The sequence below is a fragment of the Macaca nemestrina genome, chromosome 3 (genome assembly GCF_043159975.1).
Source record: "Macaca nemestrina isolate mMacNem1 chromosome 3, mMacNem.hap1, whole genome shotgun sequence".
Lineage (NCBI taxonomy): Eukaryota > Metazoa > Chordata > Mammalia > Primates > Cercopithecidae > Macaca > Macaca nemestrina.
Genome location: NC_092127.1, coordinates 26,026,559 through 26,052,652, shown reverse-complemented (window position 1 = coordinate 26,052,652; position 26,094 = coordinate 26,026,559). Strand labels below are relative to the sequence as shown.

The 26,094-nt window shown below is 38.3% G+C and overlaps 1 protein-coding gene across 22 annotated transcripts in view; it reads right to left on the bottom strand.

Annotated features, from left to right (window-relative positions):
- The window catches only part of MARCHF1 (membrane associated ring-CH-type finger 1), an 833,115-nt gene that overhangs the window by 70,850 nt on the left and 736,171 nt on the right, over positions 1 to 26,094 (bottom strand). For 19 of the 22 annotated variants that reach the window (XM_071092868.1, XM_071092866.1, XM_071092864.1 and 16 more), the window contains 2 exons: positions 18,959 to 19,038; positions 17,914 to 18,681 (listed from right to left, as the gene is read on the bottom strand). In XM_071092868.1, coding sequence (XP_070948969.1) covers positions 17,914 to 18,681; positions 18,959 to 19,038 — 848 coding nt within the window. Of the gene's footprint in view, positions 1 to 17,913; positions 18,682 to 18,958; positions 19,243 to 26,094 lie in introns of those variants that run through there. The other 3 variants (XM_011752942.2, XM_071092877.1, XM_071092878.1) reach the window with 2 other exon arrangements.

Here is a 26,094-nt window from a genome sequence, read left to right as displayed (position 1 = left end):
AGAAATAGGAACACCTTTACACTGTTGGTGGGATTGTAAACTAGTTCAACCATTATGGAAAACAGTATGGCGATTCCTCAAGGATCTAGAACTAGATGTACCATATGACCCAGCCATCCCATTACTGGGGATATACCCAAAGGATTATAAATCATGCTGCTATAAAGACACATGCACACGTATGTTTATTGCGGCACTATTCACAATAGCAAAGACTTGGAATCAACCCAAATGTCCATCAGTGACAGACTGGATTAAGAAAATGTGGCACATATACACCATGGAATACTATGCAGCCATAAAAAAGGATGAGTTTGTGTCCTTTGTAGGGACATGGATGCAGCTGGAAACCATCATTCTCAGCAAACTATCACAAGAACAGAAAACCAAACACCGCATGTTCTCACTCATAGATGGGAACTGGACAATGAGATCACTTGGACTCGGGAAGGGGAACATCACACACTGGAGCCTATCATGGGGAGGGGGGAGAGGGGAGGGATTGCATTGGGAGTTATACCTGATGTAAATGACGAGTTGATGGGTGCTGACGAGTTGATGGGTGCAGCACACCAACATGGCACAAGTATACATATGTAACAAACCTGCACATTATGCACATGTACCCTAGAACTTAAAGTATAATAATAAATAAATAAATAAATAAATAAATGGAATAAAAACGGTGCAGCCGCTATAGAAAACAGCATGGAGGTTTTTCAAAGAATTAAAAATAGAAATACCATATGAGCAAGCAATCCCACTTCTAAGTATACAGAAGAATTGAAATCAGGACCTCAGATAGGTATCTGAACTCCCATGTTCATTGCAGCATTATTGACAAGAGTGAAGCTATGGAAACAACCTAAATGTCCATCAATTTATCAATAGAGAAAGAAAATGTGGTATAAGCCGGGCGAGTGATTCATGCCTGTAAACTCAGCGTTTTGGAAGGCCGAGGCAGGAGGATTGCTTGACCTCAGTTTGAGACCAACCTGGGTAACACAGTGAGACCCTGTCCTCACTAAAAGTAAAAAATAAAATAAAATTAGTGGAGTGTGGTGTCATATGCCTGTAGTCCCAGCTACTTGGGAGGCCGAGGCAGGAAGGTTGCCTAAGCCCGAAAGATTGCAGTTGCAGTGAGCTTTGATCATGCCACTGCACTCCATCCTGGGCAACATAGTAAGACCCTGTCTGCAAAAAATGTGGTATATATACACAATGAAATATTATTCAGCCTTAAATAAAGAAGGAAATACTGCCATTTGCTACAGGATTGGCTGTTCATTGGATGAAACTTGAGGAAATTATGCTAAATGAAATAAACCACTCACAGAAGGATAAATATCACATAATACAACTTATATGAAATGTATAAAATAGTCAAACACAAAGAAACAGGGAGTAGAATAGTGGCTGCCAAAGGCTGGGGAGAGGGGAAAATGGGAAGTTGTTATTCCATGGGAGTAATTTTTGATTACGCAAGACGATGATTCAGTTCTAGAGATCTGCTGTACAACACTGTGCCTATAGCTAACAGTAAATACCGTACTCCACACTTAAATTTATTAAAAGGGTAAATCTCCTGTTAAGTGTTTTTTTAACCACAATAAAGATAAATAAAGTATTTGCCCATAAAAAGTAAAATTATTAGAAGGATTAATTTGGCATGTTAGATTAGAAAGAAAAGGGAAAACAGGGAGAGACTATTACAATAGTCAAAGTCAATAACAATGAGAACAAAAGCTAGTGTCATAGTGTGAGAATGAAACGGAAAAAGAGAACAGATAATTTATAAACTTAGAGTTGGTAGAACTTAGGCATCAATTTGGGAAAAGGAAAGGGGATGAGCTATGGAGGAAGAGAGCAAAGGATGGACCAAGCTGACTTTAGGCTTTCAATTAAGCTCCTGGGGATAGATGCTCAAGAGTCATCTATTGGCTGGGTGCTGATGGCTCACACCTGAAATCTCAGCACTTTGGGAGGCCGAGGTAGGGAGATCACAAGGTCAAGAGATTAAGACCAGCCTGGCCAACACTGTGAAACCCCATCTCTACTAAAAATACAAAAATTAGCCAGGAGAGGTGGCACGTGCCTGTAATCCCAGCTGCTCGGGAGGCTGAGGCAGGAGAATCACTTGAACCCAGGAGGCGGAGGTTGCAGGGAGCTGAAATTGCATGACTGCACTCCAGCCTGGGTGACAGTGTGAGACTCTGTCTCAAAAAAAAAAAAAAAAAAAAAGAAAAGTCATCTATTTACAGGGCCTCTGAGCATTTGTTTGCCCCCACAATTACCACTTGAAAACAATCATGCTCATAATTTGATTTTTGACTTAGTTACTCAGCGTGGAGACAGTAGTCTTGAAAAGAATAAGGAAGTAGTCCAGACTTTCTCAGAGCTGCTACTCTGTTGGGTTTGAGATAGTTCAATGAATGATCATATTTAAAAGATATTTCTCAAAATAGCAGTAAAATTACAAACATATAATTTGTTAGGTTGGTGCAAAAATAATTGCAGTTTTGCCATTACTTTTGCACCAATCTAATAAAATGTGGTTCCTTCCTCTTTCTAATTTACATTTTCCCAGTGTGTAGGGAATCCAGAATGATTCTGACATAACTTAATTACCCCAATTATTATTATTATTATTTGAGATGAAGTCTTGCTCTGTCGCCTAGGCTGGAGTGCAGTGGTGCAATCTCGGCTCACTGCAATCTCTGCCTCCTGGGTTCAAAGGATTCTCCTGTCTCAGTTTCCGGAGTAGCTGGGATTACAGGTATGCACCACCAGACCCGGGTAATTTTTGTATTTTCTTTGTAGAGATGGGGTTTCACCATGTTGGCCAGGCTGGTCTCAAACTCTTGACCTCAGGTGATTCGCCCTTCTTGGCTTTCCAAAGCGCCGGTATTAGAGGCATAAGCCACCACGCCTGGCCCTTTCCCAATTATTTACCTTTCAAATAGGACAAAATATAATTTTCTGGAACCAAATGAAAATGCCTTACAAAAATAAAATTACAAAAGCTTATTTATTCAGAATCCTGACAGAATGGAATTTCCAGTTAGGCAAAACCACTGAGACTTTTTTCTGATACCTTTCATTCTCCAAAAGCTGTGTATGAAGTGTAAACTCTGTCATTGAGTGATATAATGCAAAACACAGTATAATCTTAATTTAAAAATTACATTCATGGAAAAAGGTTACAAGGAAACATCAAAATCGAAATAGTGATGCTGCAGTTAAGTTTATATTAAAATAGTAGTTTTCTCTATTTTTAAATTTTATTTCTAGTAAATACAAACTAATAATCAATACAAATATTAAAATACAAAGATTATATTTTTCTAATTCTACTTCACTTTTTTCTCATTCTTTAATTAATAGATTCATGAATAAATTTGATAGAGTTATATATCTGAACTATTTGGAAACATGCCATGAGTTATCAGTAGATACTGAGTTGGGTCTAGTTCCCTTCCTGTCCAGCTTCCAGAGTAACTTTTGTAGCATTTTGTTTCCATAGTAACCAAAAGACTTCTACATACTGTCATTTATGTTTTTACAGAAATATAAACTTGCAGGTGCCAACCCTACAATTAATTTTATATCCCAATATACTTAGTCATTGCAAGGACAGAAAAGTATTTTCTGCTCCCCTCCTCCTTCAGATACACTGATATTCTAGGAATATATTGTATTATCTGAATTTTAAGTATATAAAACATATTTCATGTCAGCTATGGTATACATCTATACTCTATGCAAGTGTGTGTATTTAGACATTCTATTTAGGTATGTGAGATTCTGCTACAGTTTCCCAGAAGATAAAACTGGTTTACCTTATCATCTGCCATTGAAAGCCAAGATTGCACCACTGCACTCCAGTCTAGGTGACAGAGCAAGACTCTGTCTCAAATAATAATAATAATAATAATTGGGGTAATTAAATGATGTAAGAATCATTCTGGATTCCCTATACACTGGGAAAATGTAAATTAGAGGAAGGAACCACATTTTATTTGATTGGTGCAAACGTAATGGCAAAACTGCATCATTTGCATTTTCAAATCCCTGCATTTGTAGGTTTGTTTGACTCTTCTCAACACTCTTCACTGTCTGTTGAGCCTTTTGCAATGCCTGTCCTTCATTTTGTCTCCTTGTCCTTTCATTATCTTTTGACCTTTATCCTTCTTGGTCAAAATTTTTCATTATGAAGTACAGTCATGCCATGCATCCCTTAATGACAGGGATATGTTCTGAGAAATGCCTCGTTAGAAATGCCATCATTGTGTGAACATCACAGAGTGAACACACACAAACCTGATGGTGTAGCCTACTCCACACCTAGTCTACCTGGTAGAGCCTGTTGGTCCCAAGCTACAAACCTGTACCACATGTTGCTGTACTGAATACTGTGGACAGCTGTAACACAACAATAAGTATCTGAGCAACTAAACATAGAAAATGTACAGTAATGACAAGTGTAATAAGCAGTATCCTGTATAGTGTGCTTACCATGAAAGGAGCTTACAGAACTGGAAGTTGTTCTGGATGAGTCAGTGAGTGATGGGTGAGTGGCTGTGAAGGTCTAGGACCTTACTGTATACTACTTTAGACTTTATAAACACTGTACACTTGGATACACTCAATTTATAAAAAATATTTTTCTTCTTTCAGTAATAAGTTCACCTTAGCTTACTTTACCTTTTTTATTTTATACACTTTTTAATGTTTTTAAACTTTTTGACTCTTTTGTCATAATACTTAGCTTAAAACAGAAATAAATTGTTTAGCTGTTGAAAAAATGTACTTTCTTTCTATTCCTATTTTACAAGCTTTTTCTATTTAAAAATTTTTTGGCTGGGCGTGGTGGCTCATGCCTGTAATCCCAGCACTTTGGGAGGCTGAGGCGGGTGGATCGCCTGAGGTCAGGAGTTCAGGACCAGCCTGGTCCACATGACGAAACCCCGTCTCTACTAAAAATACAAGAAATTAGCTGGGCGTGGTGGCGGGCGCCTGTAACCCCAGCTACTTGCCAGGCTGAAGCAGGGAGAATCACTAGAACCCAGGAGGTGGAGGTTGCAGTGAGCTGAGACCGCACCACTGTACTCCAGCCTGGGCAACAGAGCAAGACTCTGTCTCAAAAAAATTATATATATATATATAATTTTAATATTATAAAATTATTTATATTTAATATAAAATTAAATATTAAATATATATATTTAATTTTACTTTTTAAGCTTTTAAAATTAAAAACAAAGACAAAAACATACACATTAGCCTAGGCCTACACATATATGCAGTCTGTCCTTGATGAAAACACACATACATGCACACACAATATACACATATACACACAAACACATATGCACATATGTGCGTATTTAGTATGTCAAATAATTTTTAACAGAAGCTCAGCAAACAAATGCTCACCTCCTTTATTCTGCTTTGTGTTTTTACTGTCCTTTCACAGATTTGTTAGGTTCCTTTTCCCTAAAGCCCTCTACCTATCCCCATGCACAGTGAACACACTCTATTGCAATTGATTGTTTTATTATCTGTATTCTCTACTTCAGTGGTTTCCAAACTTTACCATGCATCAGACTCACAGGGAGGGTCAGTTAAAACCTAGATGGCTAGGTTCCACACCCAGCATTTCTGATTCAATAGATCTGGATTGGGGCCTCATAATTTGCATGTTTAAAAACTTCCGAGGTGATTTTGATGCTACTAGTCCAGGGACTCTACTTACAGAATCATGGATTTAGAGCTTCCCCCGCAAAGTGTCATTTGAAAATGAATTGCAATTTTCCATACCAATGAGAAATTTGAGGTCATTCCAAGATGAAGGCTGTTGAAAGCCACTGTATTTTCTACTTCTATCAATAAGTGTGTCAAGTTTGAGAACCATTGTCCTATATTTTAGATGGCTTCAGGAGCTGAAGGAAAATAAATTTGTACCAGTTGCTAGCCCCCAGCTTTCTTTTTTGGTGTGTCTAAATTATAAGAGACACACTCAAGGAGACCTCCTGTTCCATATATATTTTTGCTATACACGCACACGCACACACACACACACACATATCTTCTGGGCATCAATTTGTTCACCTCAGATTAGGCTAGAAATCAGTGGTTCTCAGCTTTCGGTTGCTCATTAAAATTATCTGGCATGCTTCTAAAAATGTACCCATGCTGAAGCACCACTTTCAAGCCATCTGGAGGGAATCCTGGCAGCATTAAAAAAAAATTCCCAGGTGAGTGTAACACGCAGCCTAGGTTGAGAACCACTTGGTGAGATGATGTCTCTGGGCTTTTCTAGCTCTAACTGGTGGACTTTTGAGACTGTGGGATGCTGATTGGAACAAGGAGTCCTCTGATGTGCGGGGCATTTTGACAGTATATATGGCTTCTATTTCATTCTGGTAATGATTATTTTTTCCTTATTCCTCTTTTTTTTTTTTTCTCCATTGTGACCCTCGTACTGTGTGGCAAAACATTTTAATTTGGTTACACCCCCAGAGAGTCATGATCTAATTTAGATAAAAGAGTTTCTAAAATAAAGACCTCAGAATTTGTTAAAGTGGGCCTCAGAGGGGCCGAATAAGAACAAGCTGGTAAAAATCAGGCAGAACATGGAAAGGTTTTGATTAGCACTTGTTGGGTAACCTTCAGGGAAAGAAGAAAGTTCTCAGTTTAACGTCGACACTAAAATCTATCGCCAAACACAGACACTTCTGAATTATGACATCTTCAGTTCTGCATAAACCTGGAAGTGAATGAAGGAGAACTAATATGCTCCTGGAGTGCTTGTATCTGACAGAGGTGGGAAGGAGGATACTGTGCCGTGTGTAGGGCTGTCAGGGTGCTAAGAGCAAAAGACAACTCGTTGAGGTCTCTGCAAGGGCATTTTAATTTCTGAACCAAATTAGATACCGGTATTTAAATTTACCTACTTAAATACCAACTGCAGAAGATCTGAAATAAATATACAACTACTCTGCAATAGTTATAGGGAAGATGATAACCTAACTGTGGTAATTAGAAATGGAGAAAATGTTCAAGCTACATATAAATTCTCAGCTATATATCCTGATTTGGTAGCAACAAACACTGTACCCAGTATTCATGTTTATACACACAATGTTTATTTTCTGTTTGTATAAATGTATAGGGGATCTAAATTTAATGCACACACAATAGTTTTAAAAATGAATTGTATGTGTGAGAAAAGAGAGAAGGTGTTTCTTTTTTTTTTTTTTTTAAGACAGAGGAGGAATTTCATATTGCTAAACAGATACAAATTCATTAAAGGAAGCACATAGTTCAATGTAACTGTAATTCTGGACACATATTGTTCTTAAATTAAGAAGTAGATAAACTCTATCTAATTCATAATCCTTCCTCTTCAATATTTTGCACTTGTATATGATTGGATATTCAACAAACTAGAAATTATCAAGGAAAAGATAAATGGAGCACAATATAGCCTCATAACATGTAAATACTGACCCATATCTGAATGAGCATCATACTTCCATCTATTTTTGCTAGAAATTTTCTGAGATTAGAAAATTCCTGGTTGATATTCAAATCTACTTTAATATGGTTTTTAAAGCAATGTCTATTTTTCTTAGTTTCTATCTAAAGGCACCACTTGTTAAATAATTGGCCCTCAGAATACATGCTATTTCTAAAAATTGGAGTGACATGTTTAGCTAAATTAGAAACTAATTAATCAATCCATTTGGTTTTGGTCATGTAAGATAATTTGCCAGTCAAGATAATCAGTATTATTGATGATACTGTCATTTCATCCCTGGAAAGATTATCTCCCAAACTGAAAACAACCAGAAAAAAAAACCTGCTAAGAACAAGGCATATCTTTAAAATATATAAAGAAAAGACAAAATGCCATTTCTACAATTTTTTCAAGTTATTTTTCATAAGTTGTGTGTGTGTCAGTGTCTTAATTCATTTTTTATCCATTCAAAGTACAAATTACTGAGCTAAAATGCTGTATAAAATAATACTAAACATTTATAACATAAAATGTGGCGTCATAAACAATTTTTCTTCTCTTTGTTGGAGAAATGCTTACTCTGCAAAGCACAGTAGCACAGGGTATATCTGAATATCTACTGACAACTGCAGTGATAAAAAGTATTCATATCAAGGAAATAAATTAGTTTGAAAACATTGAATTATGCTAGTAATGTATTCATTTGCAAAGCACATACCATTTTTCTCATTTTATGATCCTATAAATAAAGAGAGAGCCATTTTACCTTTTTCAAGTCTGACCACTCCAAGTAGAAAGAAAAGTTGGAAGCAAGATGTCCTGACTCTACGTTGAGTAGTCCCAACGAACTCAGCTTTGGCAGGTTACCAACAAAGTTCACACCTATATTTCCTACCAACTCAGATTTTATTAAAATCAACAGGAGAATGGTTGGTCTTTGTTCTGACAAGACTTAGCAAAACCAAGGCAAAAACATAAGAGAATAAATCTGAACTTTCCTAAGAGTCTGTTACCTCTTAGAAATGAATGCTTCATTCGGTTGCTTAGTGTAACCTTTCTCACCTGAATACTGAAGACTGAATAGCTTATCTTTCACCTGTAGAACAGACTTTGACAATAGAATGTCAGTCTCATTTTTGTACAGAAAAAATAATAGGGAGAAGTAACTGAATAAGTAACAAAAGCTGAAAAAATATCTATTACTGAGTGAATATAAATCTAGGACCAACAGGTAGAAAACATGAGTCTGACTGATTAAATATTGGATATTAAATATTAAATGTGACAAAGAACTTTCTCACATTTAGAGACTCTGAAAAGAAAAAGGCTGCCCCAGGAAACACTATGTTCAAGGATGTGATAGATGATAACGTGTGCTACTGTTCCAAGGGTTTGCCAAGAGCCAATGGGAAAGTGACCTAGACGATATAAACTCAGTCTTCCCAATGACTAAATTGTCTGAAAGATTAAGGTGAAGGGAAGTGTAATTTTTTTCTCTAAATAAATGTTGAGAGCAAAGCTACTCATTAAAATACAATTTTACTCAAAAATTTTATTTATAATGCACATTTTTCTTTGTTATGAAATTTCAGGTTCATCTGAAGATACACACATGAAACTGGGGAAACAGGAAATCTAAATGTTTTATGATACCACTCCCCTAGATTCATGTTCAGCTGCCTTGCTTGGTTGTATCTGCATTTGAATGATGTATTGCAGAGGTAAATTACACTTCTTGCAGTTTGTGCTTCCATACACCCTTAGTTACCAACCTCGACAGGGCTTTCACCCATGTTTATCTATCTTACTATGTTTAGCATTGCTGGACTTAGCAAAAACATACAGGATGTCCAGCCTAGTTAAATTTGAATTTCAGATAAACAATGAATACTTCTTTAGCATGAGTACATCCCAATGAAAAATTCTTTGTAGTTTATTTGAAACTTCACTGGATGTTTGATCTTGCAACCAACTCCCTTACTCTGAACAGATGACCTTAGAAGGCCATCAAATGGAAACATTTAAAATCTATAGACCTGCATATATCCACATTTTTAATTTTTCTCTTTTACTTCTATTGCAAAAAAAGTCATACCTATTTTCCCTTCCATGGCCAATCTTTCCACTTTAGGTCCTATACCTTCCTACCTTCTCTGTGGGAATTTAATAAAGAACTGAGCCTCTCAATTTTCCAAATCTTCAACGGCTCTCTGTTTGACTCAAGGGTCCCCTAAATTAAAAACAAAAACAAAAAAGGCCTCTGAATTTACCTCTCCCTCCACTTTTCATACTCTCTCTTTTCTTTACAGACTCCTCAGTTTCTGTCTGCCTTTTTGGCTGTTCTGTTCCTTCCCTCCGTTGGCTTCTTTCCCCTTCCCAGGGAATATTAAATGCTGCTAGTTAGAGTTCTTCAAGACCACATCTCAGTTTACAGAATTCCCATGGGGGATCTTGACAGTTACCACCTAGCTACTCAAGACTTCCTCATCTTAATCTAAATCAAGATCTCACCTCCGAACTCTAGACCTTGCCTATATCTCCCTCCTGAATATCTCTCTTTGGATATTTGTCTTGCACCTCAAACTCTCACGTCCCAAACTGAACTCATCCTCCCTTTTTAAATCTCTCTCTCAAACAATGTTCACTCTTGATAGTACATGGTGTGGTTACCTACCCAGTGTTCTAAATCAGAAACCTGAGAGTCGATTATGTGTATGTAATTTGTGACCAAATCTTGCTTGATTTAGTTTCAAAAAATTTTAAAAATTCATTCACCTCTTTTTATTCTCATAGCCACTGTCCTCTCTTCCTTGGGACACAGCCATGGCTTTCTAATTGATTGCTTTTGTCTTTGGTCTTGCGTCCACCAATCTATTTTCCAAGAGCAGCCTAAGTGATTTTCCAAAACACAAGTCTGATAGTGTCATCCTTTTGCTTTAAAGGCCTGCAGAAACTTTATTTTTGTTGTTAGAACAAAGTCCAAATTCCTAACTATGGTTGATAAGGAAATCCATGATTTGATTCCCCCACCTCCACTCCCTGGCTCTCTACTAGGCTACAATGAAATCCTCGTATACCATATCTCACTCATCTCTGGGTGTTCAGACATGCCATATCATTTTCCTGGAACAGGTTACCCCTTCCTCTTTGCTTGGCTTACTCTTACTTCTCATTTGGATTTCTCCGTAGTTATTACTTCCTCAGGGAAATGCCCTAGTAGATGAAAGTTGTTCCTTTAGTTTCATTCACAGATTTTTTTTTTAACTTTTACCTGTTTAATTACTTGTCTTAGCAACTGAAATATAAGTTCATAAAGGATGACACCATTACTGTCTATTTCCAGCTTCTAAGACATTGTCTTGACACAGAACGAATTAAAAAATAAATAGTTATTTGCCATATAAATGGGTAAATAAATGAAAACACAGATATGATGACAGAGCTAGAAGGGTTTGCTTTAGGCACAATTTCTTAATTAAAAAATGAGCTAATATCCAGAATCTACAAAGAACTTAAGCAAATTTACAAGAACAAACAAACAATCCTATCAAAAAGTGGGTGAAGGATATAAACAGACACTTCGCAAAATAAGAGATTTATGCAGCCAACAAACATGAAAAAAAGCTCATAATCACTGGTCATTAAAGAAATGCAAATCAAAACCACAATGAGATACCATCTCACACCAGTTAGAATGGCGAGCATTAAAAAGTCAGGAAACAACAGATGCTGGAGAGGATGTGGAGAAATAGAAACGCTTTTACACTGTTGGTGGGAGTGTAAATTAGTTCAAACATTGTGGAAGACAGTGTGGAGATTCTTCAAGGATTTAGAACCAGAAATACCATTTGACCCAGCAATCCCATTACTGGGTATATACCCAAAGGATTATAAATCATTCTACTATCAAGACACATGAACATGTATGTTTATTGTAGCACTGTTCACAATAGCAAAGAGTTGGAACCAACCCAAATGCCCATCAATGAGAGACTGGGAAAAGAAAACGTGGCACATATGCGCCATGGAATATTATGAAGCCATAAAAAAGGATGAGTTCATGTCCTTAGCAGGGACATGGATGAAGCTGGAAACCATCATTCTCAGCAAACTAACACAGGAACAGAAAACTAAACACCACATGTTCTCACTCATAAGTGGGAGTTGAACAATTAGAACACAAGGATAGAGAGGGGAACATCACACACCAGGGCCTGTTGCAGGGTGGGGGGCTAGGGGAGGGATGGCATTAGAAGAAATACCTAATGTAGATGACAGGTTGATGGGTGCAGCAAACCACCATGGCACGTGTACACCTATGTAACAAACCTGCACGTTCTGCACATGTATCCCGGAACTTAAAGTATAATTTAAAAAATGAGAATATGCATAACATATATGAAAGCTATAGCATAATGGTACAAAGCATAACCTCAAATTCACCATCCAACCCAAGCTGGAGCTAGAACATTCCCAGGAGTTATCACTTACCTTTGGGCTCTTCCTCTTTTAAAGAAACCATTAGCGGAATTCAATGTTCCTTACTTGTTTTACCCTGTAACACCAAATTCCCATTATTGTCTCCATGGTTTCTGCAAGTCTACTCTGTTAGCATTCACTGATTAGGAAGCTGTCCCAAAAGGTCTGTTTGAGCACTGCCTGAATTGTTCTGAGTATTGTGGAGGGCACAAAACAGACGTAAGACAGGACTCCTGTTCTCAAGGAACTTTTTCTATAGGGAAAAGAGAGCTAACACACATAAAAGTAGAGAATATATGACACTGACTGGAAGAATTATGAGATTTCCAAGAAAGAAAAGATCACTATGGACCCGACTAGCTTAGAAAACCTTTATAAAGAAGGATAAAAATGAAGTGCATATTGAAGCATGCCTAAATATGAGCATTTGGAGACGAGGAGTGAGACATTTAAGAGGGAAAGAACTACATTTGGTGGTGGTGTAGTTGAGCATTACTGTTTTGTTTCACTTATTTTTCTTGCTCATAATTCTTTTTTCACTTCTTCTGGTACTACTGCAGTTCTTTTTGCTGTTGAAATTTCCTTTTCCCAATTCATAAGATTTAGAGGGGTTGCCGATGGCTACATTTTAAATCCAGCCTTCCTATTCAAGGACTTGGTCCAAGCACAAAACCCCATGCTCCTGGTGACAGTGATTGACTCAAAGATGGGTATGTGACCCAGGGCAGGCTAATTTTATGCCTTCCCTGGGATCTCATGTATAAGTGCTTGAAAAGAACATTTCTCTTTTCTGTTAGGCCACTGCTGATAAAATGTAAGCCTGAAGCTACGTCTGGCCAGACTATCTCTTCCCTCTTCTAAATATAGGAAATTTGCCTGCAGTTGGAGGAAATGACTCTCACAGAGAAGGAGAGAGAGAGTGAGAGAACCACATTGTTTCTGGAGTTCCCGAAGCGATCTGTATACTTTGTTTTACTGTTCGTGTGGTTAACATACCCCTTTCTTGTTTAAGCTCATTTGAATTGATTTCTGTTGATTTTATCCCATTAGAAAAGTACTTAACAAAACAGCTAGTGGGCTAAAAAGTGGATGTGGTGGAGATGGAAAGTGTAGAGAAGGACTGGAATGGAACACTGGAATTGAGAAAGAAAGCACAGATCAGACACCAATATCCGGAGGAAGAAATGACAGTACTTTGTTGGAGACTGGACACATCCCATATGGAAGGAATAAGATCAAAAATGGAAAATCTAGGAAATTTGTGGACTCACTGATAGAAATGGAAGTAGTTGAAATGAGGAAGTGGATTTGAATGGAAGCAATAACCAAACCATGACATTTGAGTTCCTGGCAGAGGTGGGACTTTGCCAGACTATGGTTTTGGTGACATAACCCATCCTATATTGGTCCAACAATGTGAAGTACAGGAATGGAACCTAGTCATGCTCTGCGTCATCATTCAAGGGAATATGATAAAAAACTACAGATATTTGGCTTTTCAAATACATTCTTTAGATTCTTTTCTCTCCTTTCTCTTCCTATCTAAAGCATGGGAATGATTTGTAGCCTAGATTAGTGTTTCTCAAAGTATGGTTCCTGCATCAGAAGCTTCAGAATCACCTGGGAACATCTTAAAAACACAAGTTCATGAGCCTCACCCCAGAGTAAGGGCATCAGAAACTCTAAGGGTGGGTCCAGGAATCTGCATTTTAACAAGCCCTCCAGTTGACACTGATGTTCACTAAAGTTTTAGAACTGCTGGTGTAGAGTATTCTTTCCATGTTGGCTCTACAGCAGGTGAGGCAATCCAACATACAGTGCTATGATTTTGCATCCTAAGAATTATTCCCTTAGAAAAGTACATTTTCCCTAAAGCTATTCATTCAAAAACTATGTGTTGAGAATGTGCTATCTGCCAGGCATTGTTCCAGGTACTTTGGATTTTGCAGTGAACAAATTTGACACCGTAAATAATAATAATGCCTATATTTTAGCAATTAAAAGTTATGCTATGGAAGTGACTGCCAGGGGACCTGAGTGTTGGTTAGGAGGTCAGGAAGCTGTTCGTAAAGAAATGGCATTTAAACTGAGAAAGAATAGGAATTTCTCTGGAGAAGAGCCGAGGAGGTAAGGTAAAGCCGCTCTAGGTCCTGAAAGGGGTACGCCTGAATGCTTTCAGGGAATTGGAAACAGACCAACATGAAAAGGTCATGGTTAATCATGGGTGGTGGAGCTAGAGAGGCAGATCTGATAGAGTGATCAACAGGGACTTGTAAATATTAAAGATTTTGCACCTTCTACTGAGGGCAATTTACAGGCCACAAAAAAGTTTCAATCATAGGCTAACGTGATCTGATTCATGCTTGTTTACCTTTTTAATTAAATGCAATTCCTTTTTTAAAAAAGCAAATACTTTTCCACTGTACTGTGGAAATAACTGTGGGCATAATAGTATGATGAGTTAAATTCCCTCTAAGATATAATGGGCTGATAGAGATACTTTCTCTGAAAAAGGCTGTGATGAAGGAGGGAAACAGAATAGAGTGTGCCTGTGGGGACCAGATGCCAGGAACAGAAAAGGAAGGCTTATGAACTTCTTTCTTTTTGTGGTTGTGGCTGAGGCTGCTCCTGCTAGTCAGACATAAGACTGCATGCCTGAGAGTGCGAGTTCACAGGCAATTGCTGCTTCTCTCAGGGGTTACTGTTTTGCCTACATAGAAGACCCTGGTGCTCAGGCTGTATCCATTTCTAGAGATCATATGTATCTTTTCTCCTACACAAGATCTTTTATAGCGATTAAATTCACTTTCCAGGCATCACTGCTACCTCCTTGAGAATAATTCCCAAATCTATATGTCCTTCCTGACCTTGAATAGATTTTCAATGTTTAATATCTTTAGTATCCTATGCTAACACATTGTGTTAAAAAATGCACACATGCCATTGTTTAGTGTCAGGCTGTGTAGAGTTCACTAATTATTGAAAAATTATACATGCCCAACTCTGACTGCTCTTCTGCAGTTCAAGAGCATGTCTCATATTGTCTGCTGGAGAGCTGACCTTGGAATGCCATTGTAACCACAAATAGCTTGCCTGTAATTGAACTATGTCTTTCCTAAATCAACTTGCCTCTGTCTTCTGCCTCTTTTCATTAACATCAACATTTACTGTCGTCCCAAGTTCCAAGATTTGGAGTCATCCTTGACTCCTCTCTATCTTAGGCTCTCACCAAATCCAAACTCTGAGATTGTCCCCATTCACTTGGTGGAATGCTAAATTGCCATTTGTTCTTCCCTTTCCTTATCCATTATTGTTCGAGTATTCTACTCAACATACAGGATACTTCTATCTCCTCAATCTAGGTTCCTTTATCAGAGACACTGGTGACTATACTGTATGTGTGACTTCATTAAGCCTATTTTATTTAGAAAAGGTCTTTCTGTATATACACACACACACATACATACATATATATACACACACACACACATACATATATATACACACACACATACATATATATATGTATGAATAAACAGCTCTGAATATGTAAGTTTTCTTCAAAATGTCTTATTTTAAAGAATTTTTTTAATCAATGTATGCAAACTTTCCAATCTAGTCATATAAGTTCATGTAGAATTCATACATTCAGGTGTCAGTATTCCATCCCTGTGGTGCTAATGGTATTTCCCCTGCCTTGAGTTCTAATGTAAATTCTATTTTTCTCAGCCCCAGTCCCTCTTTAGGGGTTTTCTAGATCATCCCAGATCTCAGCAAATCTTCTTTCTTCAAATCCTGCAGTATTCCTCTTCTTACATTCATCCTGTACTATCTTATACACTTTTTTTTTTTGAGTATGTATTAAACCTCTGCCACTTAGATAATAAGCCACTTAAGGGAAGAATCAGGTCTTTTGCTACTTTGTATCCTCAGCATCTACTATAATATGCTGCCTGTAGCATTCGCTTAGTTGATATATTTTGATGGTAATCTTTAGCAGGCAATAATACCTATAGACTCATCTATCTCACTTTCATTAATAGAAGTCTAAGTTAAACATCCTGTCTGAAAATGTTTCTTCAGAGTAGTGCTTTAAAGTTAGGAGAACCAGTCATTATGACTTTAATTGCAAGCATTATTTTTCTCTCCAATTACCATTAATCCTACAACTAGCTTCTTTGACTGTCTTTCATTAGATTATGTTGGAAGCTAGATTTAGGGAATGACAACAGACGGTTGCAAGTGGGAAATTTTCCATTCAGACTAGAAAGAATGGTTTAGTCCATCCCCTAACTTTTCAGCAAAGATACATATAAATCATAATCAGAAGATTATAAGAAATTTACATTTATAGATAAATTACATGGTGACAGTTTCTTTGTAAATTTCCTTTAAGTCCTTCAGCACATTTCACATGGCCCTGTACAGTTGAGCCGTCTCCACTTCTCCATCCTTCTCTCTACCACCCATCCCCCCATTCACCACAACCTAGCTGCAACAGCAAGCTTTATATTCCCTGAATTGCCAAGCTCCTTCCCACCTGCAGTGGCGGCCCCTGTTTGGATGGTCTTTCCTGCTTATTTCCTGATCAGTTCCCATCATCCTTTGAGCCTTAGCTTGCTTGTCACTTACAAAAACTGGGAGTTTTTGTCTCATCTCCCACAGTAGGTTAAGTTCCCTTGCTATGTGCTTTCATAGTTCTTATCATGATTATAATTATATATCAACTGTAAATTAATTTGTTTTGGGTCTCTGTTCCACATTAAACTACAAGCTGCAAGATGTTAGAGACTATACAAATCTTATTCACTAAAATATTTTCATCCTCTAGAATAAAAGCCCAATGCATAATAGATGCTTGAATACATAAATGAATGAGGATTTTATGAATGACTATCCAATAAAACGTTCAGAGAAACAAACCATTCTTATATTATTCACATGTAGCATTTAATTCTTCTCATTCCTTCCCTGAATGGACATGAGCAGACTTCTCTGGGTCATGTAATTCACATGAGCATGCATATATATTTTATGAAGTAACTTCTGCTTTTATAAAAACAAAGCAAAACATACCAAGTATTGCGCAGTGAAAATCTTCATTTGCTCCCTTACAGAATCTAAACAGCTTAAATGATTAGGTATCATATGAAAATGTAAAAACATATTGTTTTGTTTGAAATTGTTTCATTTATGCACACTAGCATGGATATTCCTGTAATTCTTTTTATGTAAGGTTATTTTGAAAATGTATGCTGTTGGGTTAAAAGGAGCAAGAAAACTGTCTCATAGCTAAAAAATATCCACATGCTGAAACCTTTCAGTATATGTTTATCAGTAAAGTTAATGTGGTCCCCTTCCCTGCAGGCTCTTTAACCCCACTGATATGTCCCTGACCTGTTTCTGTGTCCTTTGAGTCTTCAGTTACCCTGCTGAGTTAGACAATTGGAGAACAAATTAAAGCCAACTGCAGAGAAGATTATTTTCTGATACAAAAATCTGACCTTAAAGAACTCAAGCCTTGAATATCTTTCTGTCAGGATGCCAGCAGTTCACCAAATTTGCATTGAAAAGTCTAACATTTCACACAGTCTCACTCTTAATTCCCCCACTATTACTGTCCTAACTAGAATGAGTGCAAGACTCACCTGAGTCAGCCCCCTTACCAGGATAAATCATTATTCAGTTAAAAGGAAAGGGATATCTAATTGCACTTGGTAACAGCTTTCAAACCCATGTTTGTATCTGCATTATTCTTTTCATACCCACCTTTTCTCCTTTTATATCCAATCAGAAAAAGAACAGTGTAAATAAACGTTAAAGTTTTGAGGGTAGGTGTCAAACATGCACCTAACTCAATGCAAAAAGAACCATATTCGGATGACATCAAGTCTTTCTCTACAGTGACTGACCTGCATACTTCTAAATTATCAGACCCATCGTCATAGGTGGAAGGAGGCTTCTGAACAGTGTTATTCACCTGGAGCCCTGCATCATTCATGTCCTTGCTGCCTTCTGGAACTCCCAGCATTTCAGTGCTGGAATCTGTTTCGGAAAATGTCTTCTTTATTATTTCATTTTTCCTAAGACTTTGCAAGAGCTGAGGATCTCTGTGGTGATATCTACCTTTGCTCTTCTCATGATTCCTTGAGGATCTCTTAATTTCAGAGGATCCTTGAGTCAGAGAAGTGCTGCATTCTTGGCACCTTGTACCTTTTCCTCTGCGGAGACTTAAAGAGCAGCTCTCACATTCGATCAGCTCTTGTTGCTCTTTACCTTTGGATCCCAGATCAACAAGCTCAATTCCATTAGGAGTGGAAGACCCAGCTAAGTTTTCACATGGCTTATTATTATTTCTCCTCCTTCTTCTTGACAGTCTGAATTTAACCTGGGCTCTTCTTTTTGCCTGAATCCAACGACTCTCATCTGTGGAAGATGAATCTGAAGAATCTGTGTAAAGCTCCCTCCATCTGGGGCTTGAGATTTGAAGGTGAAAGTCATTTTTTCTTCCTCTTATTTGTTCTTCTGCAGCATGCTCGGATCTCTCAGAGGCTTTTCTCCTCCTCCTAGGTCTTTGTTTTACTGATTTCTTACCAGACTCCTTCCTAGCAGGGCTCAGCACCACGACAGGGGTGCAATACTCAAATGACTCTTCTGACATGTCATGCAAGATGGCAGATCTAGACAGAGCAGTAGGCAAAGGATGGGAAATGGGAATGGAGAGGAAAAACATGGAAAAACAGAGAGAGAGAATGATGAAAATGACAGCATGGACCAGAAGTAGATAAATAAAGAACAATTGAAGAAAATGAACTAAATGGAAAAAAAAATAGCCAGTATAAATTTTCTATGGACCATGTAAAGCAGAAGCAAGAGACACACATTCTCAGAACAAAAATCAAGAATACAAATACTGATCCAAAGAATATTGATTAAGATAATTTGTTCAGCACTTACCTGCAGATGTCCTGAGTGGATGGACAGACAGACAACCTTGACTGGCTCCTGGGAGCTGTCCCTGTTGTTGGGCTGCTTGCCTGGAGAAACAAGTTAGATAATTTGGCATCTTGGTTAAGGTAATACATGGTTGATATCTTGCTTTTTTTCCACATATTTAAAAAATTACAACAAACGTGGCTGCTGGTCATGTTGCTTATAATGCAGAACAGAGAATATAGGAAGTTAGAGGTTCGTTTTGCAAAAGTAAAACTTATTTGAGGAACCTGGAACAGCTGAGACGCTGTGCTATTTCGCTGTTACTTCATTTACGAGAGAGGAAGATGATTCCACAAGTTTCTATTCTATTTACTGTAATCATTTGAGTGAAATAGCTCAATTTGCTTTGGAAACAAATGAATAATACTTGAAGACCCTATGACATAAGGACTAACGAACGATTCTGTGACAAGGATATTAACAGTCTGAGGAGTCTAATCAAATAGCTATTAGGTTGTTAGATACTTTCTGAAGCTAACATCAAGGCCCCATGAGATAAGATATTTGAAAATACTTTGTAACATTTAAAAGCCTGAATTTATTGCTATTAAAATTTCATTAATGAAACTAATAAAATATATCCCTTGCAACACTACTGACCTTTCATATCTTTAACCCTATAACCACACTAAGTCTGAGAATAAGAACGCCTGAAACATCAGATTATTAGCATAAAGTTGAGTGCATTTCACTAAAGTCCTACCTTTGAAACACAGTATTTTCTTCATTCTATTTGACTTTAACCTGTTGTGTTTAACATAGATCATGATGATAAATAAAAACCTAGAATGTAGGGATAATTTTCTGTGTTCCAGACGTTGTGCTGTAACTTTATTTACTGTCTCTTTAATCCTACAATAATCTCACAAGTGGAAAGTAATAATAACTAACAGTTTTGAGTGGATAATATGTGCTTATCACTGTTCTAAGTCATTTCCATATATTCATTAATACTCACAATAAATCTTTGTAGTAAATACTATCACTACATACATGTTACAGTTGAAGAAACTGAAAAATTGGTGCTGCTTCTTACTAATAGGTGGTAAAGCTGAGATCTGGACCACGTATTTGGTTCCACTGTCTGTGGAGATCTGGGTCCAGATTCAGGCCTGCTTGACTGCATAGATGAAACGCACAATTTCATCACCAAGAAAATAACAGTAAAGGTAGAAACATTACCCCAATTTCAAAGTCATTCTAAAAATTCTCATATTAGAAATATATACTCACTATTCTGAAATCCAGAGAATGAGGAACAAATGCTAACTCAAGAGATCAGATAATATTTGAAGAGAAGGTATAGTAGGCTAAATAATGGTCCCCCAAAGATCTCAACATCCTAATCTTTGGATAGCAAATATTTTACCTTTTATGGTAAAAGAGACTCTGCAGATGTGATTAAGTTAACTATCTTGAGTTAAGGAGATTTATGCAAATTATACTGGTAAACCCAATGCAATCATTAGGATCCTTATGAGAGGGAGGCAGTAGAGTTAAGGTCAGAGAGAGAAGATGAAGAATATGAATAGAGGTAAGAAAGGAGGGAAGATACTACACTGATGGCTTTCAAGGTGAAAAAAGGGGAACCCCGAGGAAGGTGGCATGGGGAAGCTTAAAAAGGCTAGAAAATGAGTTCTAGAATTTCCAGAAGGAATTTAGCCCTACTAACATGTTGATTTTAGCCCAGTGGGATCCCTATTTGGCTTCTAACCTCTAGAACTATAAGATGACAAAGCCCCAGGGAAATGCAGATGCAGAGACTACTGGGTCCCAGGTCATGATGTATTCTGGTAGTGGCTCTGCTCTCAAAATGGTGCCATGTTGCAGCAGGTTAGGTCCCAGGAGGTGGGAGGGGGGATCCCTATGACACTAGTTACAGGAAATTAATAAGGAGGTAACGATTCAGCTAATCTTAAGAGGGAAATAGGAATTATTTAAAAAGATTAAAAATATTCAAGGTAGAGGAAACCATTTGTTAAGAGACCTAAAGACACTACCAAAAAAACTCTTGGAACTGATAAACAGATTGAGTAAATTTGCAGGATACACATCAACATACAAAAGTCAATAGTATTTCCAAACCCCGCTGAAACAAAGTAGATGAGAAAGAAATCAAAAAAGAAATCACATTCATAATGGTGACCAAAAAAAAAAAAAAAAAAAAAACCTTAGGAATAAATTTAACTAAGAAGGTGAAAGAGCTCTACAACGAAAACTACAAAACAGTAATGAAAGAAATTGAAGAGGAATTAAAAAATGAAAAGAGGGGCGGAGCAAGATGGCCGAATAGGAACAGCTCCAGTCTCCAACTCCCAGTGCCAGTGACACAGAAGACCGGTGATTTCTGCATTTTCAACTGAGGTACTGGGTTCATCTCACTGGGGAGTGCCGGACGATCAGTGCTGGTCAGCTGCTGCAGCCCGACCAGCGAGAGCTGAAGCAGGGCGAGGCATTGCCTCACCTGGGAAGCGCAAGGGGGAAGGGAATCCCTTTTCCTAGCCAGGGGAACTGAGACACACAACACCTGGAAAATCGGGTAACTCCCACCCCAATACTGCGCTTTAAGCAAACAGGCACACCAGGAGATCATATCCCACACCTGGCCGGGAGGCTCCCACACCCACGGAGCCTCCCTCACTGCTAGCACAGCAGTCTGTGATCTACCGGCAAGGCAGCAGCGAGGCTGGGGGAGGGGCGCCCACCATTGCTGAGGCTTAAGTAGGTAAACAAAGCTGCTGGGAAGCTCGAACTGGGTGGAGCTCACAGCAGCTCAAGGAAACCTGCCTGTCCCTGTAGACTCCACCTCTGGGGACAGGACACAGTAAACAATAACAAACTCAGCCGAAACCTCTGCAAACGCAAACGACTCTGTCTGACAGCTTTGAAGAGAGCAGTGGATCTCCCAACACGGAGGTTGAGATCTGAGAAGGGACAGACTCCCTGCTCAAGTGGGTCCCTGACCCCTGAGTAGCCTAACTGGGAGACATCCCCCACTAGGGGCAGTCTGACACCCCACACCTCACAGGGTGGAGTACACCCCTGAGAGGAAGCTTCCAAAGCAAGAATCAGACAGGTACACTCGCTGTTCAGAAATATTCTATCTTCTGCAGCCTCTGCTGCTGATACCCAGGCAAACAGGGTCTGGAGTGGACCTCAAGCAATCTCCAACAGACCTACAGCTGAGGGTCCTGACTGTTAGAAGGAAAACTATCAAACAGGAAGGACACCTACACCAAAACCCCATCAGTACATCACCATCATCAAAGACCAGAGGCAGATAAAACCACAAAGATGGGGAAAAAGCAGGGCAGAAAAGCTGGAAATTCAAAAAATAAGAGCGCATCTCCCCCGGCAAAGGAGCGCAGCTCATCGCCAGCAACGGATCAAAGCTGGACAGAGAATGACTTTGACCAGATGAGAGAAGAAGGCTTCAGTCCATCAAATTTCTCAGAGCTGAAGGAGGAATTACGTACCCAGCGCAAAGAAACTAAAAATCTTGAAAAAAAAGTGGAAGAATTGATGGCTAGAGTAATTAATGCAGAGAAGGTCATAAACGAAATGAAAGAGATGAAAACCATGACACGAGAAATACGTGACAAATGCACAAGCTTCAGTAACCGACTCGATCAACTGGAAGAAAGAGTATCAGCGATTGAGGATCAAATGAATGAAATGAAGCGAGAAGAGAAACCAAAAGAAAAAAGAAGAAAAAGAAATGAACAAAGCCTGCAAGAAGTATGGGATTATGTAAAAAGACCAGATCTATGTCTGATTGGGGTGCCTGAAAGTGAGGGGGAAAATGGAACCAAGTTGGAAAACACTCTTCAGGATATCATCCAGGAGAACTTCCCCAACCTAGTAGGGCAGGCCAACATTCAAATCCAGGAAATACAGAGAATGCCACAAAGATACTCCTCGAGAAGAGCAACTCCAAGACACATAATTGCCAGATTCACCAAAGTTGAAATGAAGGAAAAAATCTTAAGGGCAGCCAGAGAGAAAGGTCGGGTTACCCACAAAGGGAAGCCCATCAGACTAACAGCAGATCTCTCGGCAGAAACTCTACAAGCCAGAAGAGAGTGGGGGCCAATATTCAACATTCTTAAAGAAAAGAATTTTCAACCCAGAATTTCATATCCAGCCAAACTAAGTTTCATAAGTGAAGGAGAAATAAAATCCTTTACAGATAAGCAAATGCTTAGAGATTTTGTCACCACTAGGCCTGCCTTACAAGAGACCCTGAAGGAAGCACTAAACATGGAAAGGAACAACCGGTACCAGCCATTGCAAAAACATGCCAAAATGTAAAGACCATCGAGGCTAGGAAGAAACTGCATCAACTAACGAGCAAAATAACCAGTTAATATTATAATGGCGGATCAAGTTCACACATAACAATCTTAACCTTAAATGTAAATGGACTAAATGCTCCAATTAAAAGACACAGACTGGCAAACTGGATAAAGAGTCAAGACCCATCAGTCTGCTGTATTCAGGAGACCCATCTCACACGCAGAGACATACATAGGCTCAAAATAAAGGGATGGAGGAAGATTTACCAAGCAAATGGAGAACAAAAAAAAAGCGGGGGTTGCAATACTAGTCTCTGATAAAACAGACTTTAAACCATCAAAGATCAAAAGAGACAAAGAAGGCCATTACATAATGGTAAAGGGATCAATTCAACAGGAAGAGCTAACTATCCTAAATATATATGCACCCAATACAGGAGCACCCAGATTCATAAAGCAAGTCCTTAGAGACTTACAAAGAGACTTAGACTCCCATACAATAATAATGGGAGACTTCAACACTCCACTGTCAACATTAGACAGATCAACGGGACAGAAAGTTAACAAGGATATCCAGGAATTGAACTCATCTCTGCAGCAAGCAGACCTAATCGACATCTATAGAACTCTCCACCCCAAATCAACAGAATATACATTCTTCTCAGCACCACATCATACTTACTCCAAAATTGACCACGTAATTGGAAGTAAAGCACTCCTCAGCAAATGTACAAGAACAGAAATTATAACAAACTGTCTCTCAGACCACAGTGCAATCAAACTAGAACTCAGGACTAAGAAACTCAATCAAAACCGCTCAACTACATGGAAACTGAACAACCTGCTCCTGAATGACTACTGGGTACATAACGAAATGAAGGCAGAAATAAAGATGTTCTTTGAAACCAATGAGAACAAAGATACAACATACCAGAATCTCTGGGACACATTTAAAGCAGTGTGTAGAGGGAAATTTATAGCACTAAATGCCCACAAGAGAAAGCAGGAAAGATCTAAAATTGACACTCTAACATCGCAATTAAAAGAACTAGAGAAGCAAGAGCAAACACATTCGAAAGCTAGCAGAGGGCAAGAAATAACTAAGATCAGAGCAGAACTGAAGGAGATAGAGACACAAAAAACCCTCCAAAAAATCAATGAATCCAGGAGTTGGTTTTTTGAAAAGATCAACAAAATTGACAGACCACTAGCAAGACTAATAAAGAAGAAAAGAGAGAAGAATCAAATCGACGCAATTAAAAATGATAAAGGGGATATCACCACCGACCCCACAGAAATACAAACTACCATCAGAGAATACTATAAACACCTCTACGCAAATAAACTGGAAAATCTAGAAGAAATGGATAACTTCCTGGACACTTACACTCTTCCAAGACTAAACCAGGAAGAAGTTGAATCCCTGAATAGACCAATAGCAGGCTCTGAAATTGAGGCAATAATTAATAGCCTACCAACCAAAAAAAGTCCAGGACCAGATGGATTCCCAGCTGAATTCTACCAGAGGTACAAGGAGGAGTTGGTACCATTCCTTCTGAAACTATTCCAATCAATAGAAAAAGAGGGAATCCTCCCTAACTCATTTTATGAGGCCAACATCATCCTGATACCAAAGCCTGGCAGAGACACAACAAAAAAAGAGAATTTTAGACCAATATCCCTGATGAACATCGACGCAAAAATCCTCAGTAAAATACTGGCAAGCCGGATTCAGCAACACATCAAAAAGCTTATCCACCATGATCAAGTGGGCTTCATCCCTGGGATGCAAGGCTGGTTCAACATTCGCAAATCAATAAACATAATCCAGCATATAAACAGAACCAAAGACAAGAACCACATGATTATCTCAATTGATGCAGAAAAGGCTTTTGACAAAATTCAACAGCCCTTCATGCTAAAAACACTCAATAAATTCGGTATTGATGGAACTACCTCAAAATAATAAGAGCTATTTATGACAAACCCACAGCCAATATCATACCGAATGGGCAAAAACTGGAAAAATTCCCTTTGAAAACTGGCACAAGACAGGGATGCCCTCTCTCACCACTCCTATTCAACATAGTGTTGGAAGTTCTGGCTAGGGCAATCAGGCAAGAGAAAGAAATCAAGGGTATTCAGTTAGGAAAAGAAGAAGTCAAATTGTCCCTGTTTGCAGATGACATGATTGTATATTTAGAAAACCCTATTGTCTCAGCCCAAAATCTCCTTAAGCTGATAAGCAACTTCAGCAAAGTCTCAGGATACAAAATTAATGTGCAAAAATCCAAGCCTTCTTATACACCAGTAACAGACAACCAGAGAGCCAAATCAGGAATGAACTTCCATTCACAATTGCTTCAAAGAGAATAAAATACCTAGGAATCCAACTTACAAGGGATGTAAAGGACCTCTTCAAGGAGAACTACAAACCACTGCTCAGTGAAATCAAAGAGGACACAAACAAATGGAAGAACATACCATGCTCATGGATAGGAAGAATCAATATCGTGAAAATGGCCATACTGCCCAAGGTAATTTATAGATTCAATGCCATCCTCATCAAGCTACCAATGAGTTTCTTCACAGAATTGGAAAAAACTGCTTTAAAGTTCATATGGAACCAAAAAAGAGCCCGCATCTCCAAGACAATCCTAAGTCAAAAGAACAAAGCTGGAGGCATCACGCTACCTGACTTCAAACTATACTACAAGGCTACAGTAACCAAAACAGCATGGTACTGGTACCAAAACAGAGATATAGACCAATGGAACAGAACAGAGTCCTCAGAAATAATAC